The sequence below is a fragment of the Podarcis gaigeae genome, assembly GCF_964106915.1.
Source record: "Podarcis gaigeae genome assembly, chromosome: 4".
Classification (NCBI taxonomy): domain Eukaryota; kingdom Metazoa; phylum Chordata; class Lepidosauria; order Squamata; family Lacertidae; genus Podarcis; species Podarcis gaigeae.
Window position 1 is genome coordinate 10,963,616 of NC_139677.1, and position 10,666 is coordinate 10,974,281.

General features: G+C 48.4%; 1 protein-coding gene across 1 annotated transcript; it reads right to left on the reverse strand.

Moving 5' to 3' along the window:
* Positions 1–1,550: 1,550 nt before the first annotated feature.
* On the reverse strand, positions 1,551–7,504 carry KCTD12 (potassium channel tetramerization domain containing 12). The gene has a single exon (XM_083737881.1). It carries the CDS (start codon positions 6,150–6,152, stop codon positions 5,124–5,126), a length of 1,029 nt encoding a protein of 342 aa, XP_083594007.1. The 5' UTR covers positions 6,153–7,504; the 3' UTR covers positions 1,551–5,123.
* Between the last annotated feature and the right edge of the window lie 3,162 nt (positions 7,505–10,666).

Consider the following 10,666-nt stretch of genomic DNA (forward strand, 5'->3'; position numbering starts at 1 on the left):
TAAAGGTAAAGAATGTGAGCATTTTTCTCCGGATCCTGGCCAATGGTTTTCTCACCTCACCCACTGAAGTGCTTTATCAACTGTTTGTTACATATGTGCTTTTAGGACAAGACCTTTGATAACATTTGTGCTTTGCAGCCCAATTCAATGCATGTTCACTGCGAAGTCATCCCCTTGAATTTGTTAAGACTCTTTGTCAAGTGATTATGCTGAGGATTGCTAATATGTTCATACCCAACCTTTGCACCAAGGAGCTCAGCAGAGCATGCATGGACTTCTCACGTTCTCTCTTCACAACAAGGTAGGGCTCATCTGATTTAGAGCACAGGCCTTGCTGGTTCAAGTGTAAACCAATGTCCACTACACAGCCTGGTTTGCTATCTTAAATTGCTCGAGGTATAAAAAAGCAAAGTTTGTTTGTACTAAAACACAGGTTCAATTTTAACGTTATCAGATGTACACTTTGACAATACAGTGGTACCTCGGGTTACATACGCTTCAGGTTCCAGACGCTTCAGGTTACAGCCTCCGCTAACCCAGAAATATTACCTCAGGTTAAGAACTTTGCTTCAGGATGAGAACAGAAATCGTGCTCCGGCGGCACGGCAGCAACAGGAGGCCCCATTAGCTAAAGTGGTGCTTCAGGTTAAGAACAGTTTCAGGTTAAGAACGGACCTCCGGAACAATTTAAGTACTTAACCTGAGGTACCACTGTACACATTAGAACAGCCCCGTTCCAACCTGGGATTAAAACTCATCTCCATGACCTCTCACATACATTCCTCTTTGACTTTTAATATTCGCATCCTAGATATGTGTAACCATTTCAATACAATCTACTTCCAAAACAGATGTGTTTAGAGTTAAGAGCTATTACGTAACAATGCCTATGAAGGTGATAGAACTGGCCCAGAGTTAGCTCATTTGTCATCTTCCAGATGTTCCAGGCCAACTCCTATAATCTCAGACTGCTGGCCATGCTGGCAGAAGCTTGTGCAAGTTGCACTCCAACATCTGGACAGCACCATGTTGAACTAAACCCAACATTCCTGAATTTGCAATTGTTCAATAATACAGAAATGCAGAGTTTCCCAAATTTTGGACTGCAATATGAGCTTTGCACCTAAACTCATTTGTACTGGAAAGTACATTCACGCCACTTGGAAAGGGTCCCAGTTTTGCTAACTTTGACAGCAAAGGACCAAAGCCTTGCTTTGCACATTCCTGCCATTTACAGTTAAAATAATCAGAGTTTGCAGTGCCGTGGGAGAAAAAAACTCCATTATTTCCCTGGAGCTCTGCTGTCAGTCAAAGTAGACAATTCTGAGCTACAGGCATTTTATTTGTGGCAACTTTATATGTTCAATGGGACTTACTTCCTAGAAAGTAGACGCAATGTGTTCTCACACAAACCACACAGGGGTGGCAGATAGGAAGTTTTTTTGGTTTAGCTAAGTTATAAACCTAAGTATCCTCAATCACTCGGCTGTTAATGACAACCCAATATCCCACCAGTACCCTTAATGATACAGAACACAACAATTACAAAATTACTAGTTAGTTCTTTTTATTATACCCATTCTGGTTTAAAAAATAATAGGAGCTTTAGGGTAGTCTGCTAGCAAATAAACATTCACTAATCAAAATACAAGTTTTCATTAGAGGGATGCGTTTTAGCCAAGAGGAAGTTTCGCTGTTAATTCACATTCAAGCAAATAAGTGTTGACAAACATACTTCTATCATTTTGCTGATGTTTGTACGCAGGTCTCCCCCCCATATAAATAGGTGCAGATACACAGCTTAATATGAAAGTACTCTGTCCAGGTACAGCATATGAAAATCTGTATAGCACTAGTAAATGAATAAAAAACTAAATGATTCGTGTAAAATGTTTATACACTTTATATACACACTAAGTCACAAGTTCAATTAAAAACCACCTCCATTCATAACTCTTATGATAGACTTAGTAAGCTACAGTACAAGATTTATTCTTTAAACAGAAAAAAGAAAAGAAAACTAGCTAAGAGCTCATTTCAGGACTTACTGAAAACTGGATTGTATACAAAATTTTAGAAAACATACTTCAGAGAGAATTACTCAACACAAACTAGAAAAAGACTGTAATCAGCTCTCGAGAATGACATTTTAAATACTTAATTGCAATCAATAACCTCTCACTTAGCGAAAATATGACAATGGAATTATTTTATAATAAGGCATAAGGACAACCAGGGTACTCTCTCTTCTGCGGCACTCTGGCTTCCCAATGCTCTCTTATTGCTTGTCCTTATTTAAAAATGCTCTCTCTCCCTTTCTTTGTCTTGCTTTCTTTCAAAAAATACATCGTTTTAAAACCATCTCCCAGAGAAAAAAGGAACACATTTGTGTGGATGGGAGATGTTTGAAATCTGGACTTTTTTGATTGATATTTATAAAGCCCCAGAAGAATTTCAAAATGAATGGTTTAAGCTGCAGCTACACATTTAGCTAAAAAGAAGGAAATAAAGAAAGCCTCTCTCTTTCTCTTTCTGTCTGTCTCTCTTGCAACAATTCTAACAGGCCAGCACTTGATCCTAAAATAATATTTTACTCAAATAAGGAAATTCCACTCTTTGAAATGAGAGCTTTGGAGTGAGGGGGAGGAAACGTAATAGAAATATTCTTTGGTTAAGACTATAGTGCCCATAACTCTGCATCCAAGCATCAAGACACTGTTTGTAACTAATTCTGTCTAAGTTAATTATCAAGTTTCAATGTGCACCGCTTGAGGAAGGGCCAAATGACTGGATCGCATAAAAAGCACCCCTTAGGTCGCAAATGTAAATGGACAGTACTTTTAAGTCGAGCAATGTGCATTTATGTATAGATCTGTTTAATGCGTGGGGGGGGGGGAATCAGAGCTTTCATTCAGAGTAAAAACTTGTGCTTATACATTACCATGGTGATCCTTCCCTATAGATAAGACACCAGCCAAAATTCCTACATACGTGGACTTAATGTTGCTGCATTGTTGTCGGTGCAAACCCCCTCCCAGTAGAAAACAATGAAAACAGAGCCCAATTCGCCCTTAGGTATTTGGAGAGAAAGACCGCATCCCACTCAGAATGCCCATAACTTTTACTCAGCAGCATGTCTTAACAAATGTAGAAATACCACTCTTTTGCCCAGGGAAGGAAAGGGCACCAATGGACACTTCAAAGAAGCATTAAACTGAGCCTTGAAGACATCAAACAAGAATACATATAGGGTGCTACCCAGCCAAGTCATACTGAGGGCCTACCCCTCTTAGTATGACTTGGCTTTCGCCCAGAGAGTTCCAAAAAAACGCTTAGCACATCTGACAATCTGTGGTGCTGCTCAAAACCCGGGACCTGACACACCTCCACCCTTAGCCAGTCTGGTAGACTACTTTCAGAACATTTAAACAATGTGCAATGGGGTTTTTTATATATAATACACACACACACATACATAAAGAGTGATAATACAAGAATTTTCATCAAAGACTCTTCCTTGCTATTGTCCCCTGTGTCAGAATTACATTTTGCAAACACACTCAGTTTTCAAAGACCTGACATTGCTTTGTGCCATCAAGGGAAGGGAAGTTCCAACTGTTCAAGTGGTATAAAAATCCAGAAGTCGCCACTTTGATGACGGCCCCTTTTGGCACTGGCTCTTCTGACCCATCACCATTGTAACGCAGTTCCAAAGAGCTGAAGAAGAAAGAGATTTTCGAAAGCGGCAGAGAAGGCAAAGGGAATAAAATGGTACAAGGAGGTCCCTGATTGCGTTGTCTCGTATTTCGCCCCCAAACAGGGTAGGGGTTGGGGAATAGAAGCAGCCACAAAATCTAACCTGTCAGAAATAGCTGTTCCATTCCACTGACTTCATCCAATTTAGGAGATAGGCAACACTGGGAAAATAATTATCAGGAAAGGTTCTCTCTGCTTCACCACCAACATGGCTGGGAAGGGCAAAATGTTCTCTCTCTCTCTCTTTCAGATTCCTCTTTCCATCCCAGGGCAAGATGGCAACAATTTCTGGGAAGCAGGAAGGATGGCAGCGGACTGGCCACAAAGCAGTTCCTTCACCTTGATGCAGAAAGAAACAAAAGGCTGGAAAATGGGAGACTGGTGGAAGCAGACTCAGAATGATGCCAAGGGGTCCTTTACATCATTGAAGTAGCATTTGATGCCCACCCATTCTCTGGGTGGGGGGAGTGGAGATGCAGGAATAAAATATACAGCACGTATGTTCTGGGGTGAACAAGACAGACATCTTTGGAAGCATGCATGTTACAAAGGGGACACAGGTACGGGTGTCGAGATTTGTGTTTTACCTCTAGCGATATGAACAGATCACATAGTGGGTTGATTCTGGGACAGTGAATTCTGCACAGCTGGCATTTGAGGTGGGCAGCGATTATATAAAAGGGTTGGGCAATGGCAGCACATTACATGGCAAAGGCCCATGGAAGTGCTCTGGACCCCTCTTAAGTGCAAGGGGTAGAAGGAAGCGATCAAACTTGTACAAAACTTGTACAAAACAAGAGGCGTTCCTTATGGGTGAGGGGCTGAGTGACTGTCTATATAAGGAACCTAGGTGTAGATGGTGCTCTTCCAAGGTACAAGTGAGGGGTGCATGAGGTGTCACAAAGCTATGAAGGGATGACCACAGGGCAAGTGCATAGAAATGTAAACAAGGGGCCAGGAACTCAGTGTGCGGAGGGGAAGGAAGTTCTCTGCACCTTTCAGAATAACACAGAAGAGGAGACACCACAATGGGGAGGTTTCCTATCTGTGCAGTTCTAAAAGGTGGAAGAGCCTTCAGGCTGCCACCCTATTGCTTAGGCGAAGGCTCCATCTGGGATGGTGGACAGGAATTCAAGTGGGGCACTTTTGTCTCTCCCAGCGCAGCCCCTTCAAAACTCTCCTACAGTTTTGCAAGGCGCAGCTCCCACGCAAGCCAAAAATGTGTCAAGCCCAGGCAGGTTTCTTTCTGCAAGGTCAGGCCCGGGTCATCCTAGGTTAGGGAAAGGAATGTGCCTGGAAAAAAGAGAAAATCTGGGGTGCGGTGGAGCTGGTGGCCAGCCCAGGCTGCGCTTGTGCATCTCGGTCCCTCACTCCCTGCAGAAGACATACTCGGTGTAGCTGGTCCAGATCTTGTCGTCGGCGGGGCCGCCCTGCTCGGGGGCGAAGGCGCAGGTGCCGGTGGAGGAGCAGGCGGCCATGCGGAAGCCGGCCTCGCTGAGCCGGTCGAAGGCCTGCTCCAGGAAGTTGAACTTGAGGTAGTAGCGGGCCGTGTAGCGCTCCGGGGGCCGGTCGGGGTCGCGGCTCTCGTTGAGCGTCTCGCCGAAGACCTCCTTGGCCAGCGCCGTCTTGCCGCACACCGTGATGCGCGCCACGCGGCGGAACTTGGCGTCGGCCTGCGCGTCCCGCCCGATGGTGTAGGAGCCGCGGTAGCCGATGGTGATGTAGCCCGAGCGCCGCCCCGACGACGCCCCGCCGGCGTCCAGCGAGAGGGACGGCGCCAGCAGAGGCCCGCCCGACGGGCTGCGGCTGGACGTGGGCGAGGCCGACAGAGCCCCCCCGCCGCCGCCGCCCTCGGGCAGCTCGGCCTCCGGGTAGCCCAGGCCCGGCGGCGGCTCGTCGGCGCACACGGAGGCGTCGCGCAGGAGCCCCGAGAAGCGCGCGGCGGCGGAGGGGAGGCCGGCGGCCGCCAGACGGCGCGCCAGCTCGGGCAGCTGGAAGTACTCGGCCTCCCTCTGCAGGCGGCTGCGCTCGGGGAAGCGCTCGGGCAGCACCAGCTCCTGGTCGCGCAGGTAATCCAGGATGTAGCGGAAGAGGAAGCCGTCGCGGTCCAAGAAGAAGCGGCCCTTGGAGTCGCGCGGCAGCTCGGACGCCGCCTGCTCCGAGAACATGCGCCACAGCAGAGAGCCGCGCACCGACAGCACCGTGCCGCGCCGGGTCACGTACACCTGCCCGCCCACGTTCAGCTCCACGATCTCCGGGAAGCCCTCGCCGCCGCCGCCGCCCACCGACGACGCCGCCTCGGGCAGCTGCGCGGGGCGCACCGCGCTGCGCAAGGCGCTGCTGCCTCCGCCGCCGCCGCCGTTGGGGAGCCCCCGCGCGCTGTCCGCCAAGGCCATGGCCGGCCCGGAGCAAGTCCTTCCTCTACGGCCGCGCCCTCGGCTGCTTCTCCTCCAGGCTGGCGCGCTGCCTTCCCCGCCAAGCTCCGGAGCGCGCCCGCCGCTGCTGCTGCTGCTTCCCGGGCTCCGCTCGGCGCCCGAGCCTCTTTTCCTTTCTCTCTTTCTCCGTCTCCTCCGGGCTTCGGGCCCTCGCGCTCTCGCGACTCCGATGCGCCGGCGGCGAGCGGCGAGCGCGGCTTATGTAGCGGCGCTGCAAGCTCGCAGGAGGGGAGCGCAAGGCGTGGACGGGGAGGGGGAGGGCAGCCGGGCGGGTGGGTGTCGACACTGACGTGGGGCTGCGCCTTCCCCAATTGCGAAGGAGCCCCAGCGCACAGCTCCCACCCACTTCCCCCTGCTGCTGCCGGGGATATATTTATTTATTTGCTCGGCGGAGAATGCCAACTCTGGCCAAATCACCATCAGCCCGACCCCCCCGTCGGAGAGACGCGCAAGCAACCCCCTTGTTGTGCTGGGCTCGCTTCCCTTCTCGGCTTGCCGTCGCTTTGCAAAAACAGGAGGCTGCCATTCTCTGGAGCGCTTCCCTTGACACCCGCAGCAGCAGCAGGATTTTCCAAGCGATTTTTGAGGGTGCAATCCTACACATACACACACTTGAGATTAAGCCCTGTTGAGTTTAGGGGGACTTCCGAGGCCATAAAGTCGGGCTGCCCCCTCCCCCTCCCCCCAGAGGCGAATAGATCGCAGCTCTTGCTGTCCATTTACTCTGGAGTAACCTCCTCTTTCCTATTGGCTTCCGCGAGAAATGTGCTTGGCGATTGGCAAACGCAGTTGCATTTTTTTTTACTTTGGGGGGGGGGGGTGTGCGTGGTCTAGTCCTGTTGAGGTTAGTGCAGAGGCTGATGGAGTGGATTTGAGAGGCTGCTATCAAAAACCAACTTTCAGAGAGAGCGGCGCCTTCGCATGAATTGCCCTGAGTATGGCTGGCTAGCTCCCCAATCCTCGGCGCGCCCTCGACTACCACAGGGATGAGTGGGGTGAAGATTTAAGGCGCTGGATGGGAACAAAGGAGGGGCGCCGATGGGCTCCTTAGACTCCCGTCCTTCAAAAAGTGCAAGTCAGCAGGGCTGCCGCAGAGTAAATGGATTGTCTCAGGTAGAGAGTGTAAGAACCAGCCCAGGGCAACGGTGTTGGTGCAGAGGCACTAAGCTGCTGCAACGTCACCTCCAAGCTGTCCACTACGGAGCGGGTCCCCTGACGTGACGGATATCATAATGCAAACTCTGCGCTTTTTGCAAACAGCCTCGTTGCAGATGGGAAGGCAAAGGAGCCTTGTGGCTTCCTGACCTCTAGGCAGACTTCCTCATTTTAAAAATGGTGGGTTTAGCAAATACACACACACACACACACACACATACACACACATCCCCCATGCCTATTTTCCCCTGCTCCTCTTTTTCTAGTAAAACGATTTTACGTAGTTTCTAAGGGGGAAATGAAGAGGCACATTTCATTTTACCCATACCAATCATTTTCATGGGTTTCTAGGCTTCTGGTTCCAAATGATCCTTGACTAATATTGTCCTAGAGATTTTTTTTTTTACTTACCCTGCTTTTCATGCACCCACAATCTCTGGCCCTCCCTCCATTTTAATGAGTGGAACAGATATTGTTAGACTTCAAAAACCATATTGTCGTTTTCCCGTACTAAATTCTGCAGCATTTATCTTCACTGTGGGCTTATCTCCAAAAATGCTGCCATACTGTAATTCTTTACGAACTGTCCCTGGGCTTGCTTAAGACTGCAGTCACAGTACTGCAGCACTGCCAGGCACTGAAACAGTGAAATGCAACTTACAAACATGTACATCTGTAAAAGGTCTGAGACTTCAAACAGTTAGTGACTTGTGTTAATTCATTTCCCTAGCTGTTTTACAAATAAAGTCCCTGTAGGATCGATCCTAAATAGGTTTACTCAGAAGCAAACTCCATTAAAGCAGCAGATTTTAGTTCCTACTAAATGTGTTTTAGACCACAGCGCTACCTGCATCCCCTTAGGACCACAGTATTATAACGCAATCCTATCCACATATCTTCAGAAGTAAGCCCAATTCAGTTCAGCAGGACTTTCTCCTAGGTAACAGTGTATAGAAAGTTGCAACAGTGTTAGAAACTCAAATATATAATCTAGGAGACAAATGACTCCTTAATCCGAAGTTACAGTCACCAAAATGGAATGTCTAGTTGCCGTTTCGGGACAAGACGGCTTTAAAGTCTGATTTTTCAAATGATGGTCTGACCGATTATCAGTTAAACACTGAGCTAGTTCAGATGACAACCTTGAGCTAGGTTAAGAACTTTGAGAACTTGAAGAAGAAAGAAGCGTGGCTGGGAAAACCCAGCCAGATGGGTGGGGTATAAATAATAAATTATGATTATTATAAATCACTTGATCCAGGGACAGTCCACATATATATATTGGCCTATTCCGACCTTGTTTTCTTAATGGCGACATGGACCATTCATAACCTAGGGATATTCTTCACAACTGTGAATGGGGCAGTAGACTGGGGTAAGTGAAGACAAGCTACAACAAATAGCTGTAACTCCTGCTCAGGCTGCACAGAAAAAACATTTGGTTCCTGAAATTCATTCCGATTGTGCAGATAAAATATAACTGACAGAATTCTACAGAATGGGGTATGTTTGTGTGAAAACAGTAAACATCCAATTATGCCAAGGCATGCACCTCCAGATGGCAGGGATGGCAGGTGGCATCCTGGCGCCCAGGAATCTTCACTTGGTCGCAAGTGTTTGGTAGCCAGGTGCAAAATGTGCCTGGCCCCTGGCTAATTTCAAACACTGGGTTGCAGCCTTAAGCATTATATTTCACCTCTCCTATACAGGAAGTTAAGGGACGCAGGTGGCACTGTGGGTAAAACCTCAGCGCCTAGGACTTGCCGATCGCATGGTTGGCAGTTTGAATCCCCGCGGCGGAGTGAGCTCCCGTCGTTCGGTCCCAGCTCCTGCCCTCCTAGCAGTTCGAAAGCACCCCTAAGTGCAAGTAGATAAATAGGTACCGCTTTCTAGCGGGAAGGTAAACGGCGTTCCATGTGCTGCTCTGTGTTCTGGTGCCGGTTTGCCGGAGCAGCTTCTTCACGCTGGCCACGTGACCCGGAAGTGTCTGCGGACAGCAATGGCTCCCGGCCTCTAGAGTGAGATGAGTGCACAACCCTAGAGTCTGTCAAGACTGGCCCGTACGGGCAGGGGTACCTTTACATTTACCTTTATACAGGAAGTTATGGTGCGGTCTCACTTCCAGTATAAAAGTTTCCAGGTTGTAAATTTTCTCATAGGACTGCTTCTGCAGGTCTTATCCTTCTTTATTTAAGTAGCATGGGATGGATTTCTATCTGCACACCTGAGCCTAACCCAGGTATGGGATGCTGCCATAGAGCCAGGCTGTACACAGGTGGCACAGGAGCAAGTTTTGGGCGTGAGTACAATTCCTTGTTGCCCACATAAACGACAATGCAAAGTGCAACTTAAAGAAGTAGGGGCCTTTCTGAATTAGCCCACATCCTGTTCTCCATTTGCAGTGAGAAAAAGATGGGCAGTTCTCAGGAAAGGAGCCATTTCGCCCGAGCTCCTTTTTGTGGTCACAAGTGCTTGGGTGAATTGACCTCTATTATCATTAGAGGCATTGTTCATAGTGGGAGGAGGTGCGTGAGCCTAACACCCAGCCCAAACTGTGTGTACCATACCACAACAGCCTAGCAGACTATATAAGCAAGTGGGACCTGCAACAAAGAGTTGCAGCATGGACTGCTCCTCTTAGGGGGCAAGAATTTCACCTTAAATACCCAGCTGATACTCCCATCCCACACTGGCTGGTGCTGTGCACATGATTACAGCCAGCTGCCTCCTCCATGCGCCTGCACATGTCCCCTCTCCCGGCCAAGCTTTTCAGTGTTTCACTTCTCTATAGCCATATGGACTATTTGGGGGGGGGGGGTCTTACCCCCTGGGCTGACAGTTTAATCGTCCTTCAACACTGCCAATGGAATAGTGTCCTCCAGTGCAGCCAGCTAGTTTAGGAAGTATATGACAGGCCTGGGGCACACCTAGTTCCCATTTCTAATGAAGGGCAATGACTCTGAGGCCTGAGGCAGTGACTTCAGCCTGCCTAATAGCAGGGTCGGCCCCAGCTGCTGCCGTGCCTTCAGCAGCAGCGTGATACTGAAACAGAAGTTTTTTTCCTGGAGTTGATATGAATAGTGGACAAAATATAACTTGCCATATTTCTGAGTCTTAAGCTGCAGTCCTATATTTTGATGTTAAGTGATTTTAATTCTGCATTTTATTGTTCTTACTGGTTTAAGAAGGGCAGGTAAGAAATTAAATTAAGAATAGTAATAATTAGCTGGGAGTCAGCTACATTGAATTCAGTGGTGCTGTATAGGATTGTACTGACAGATTTATTATAGAGATGTTCAAAAACCCTTTGAGAAAAACAA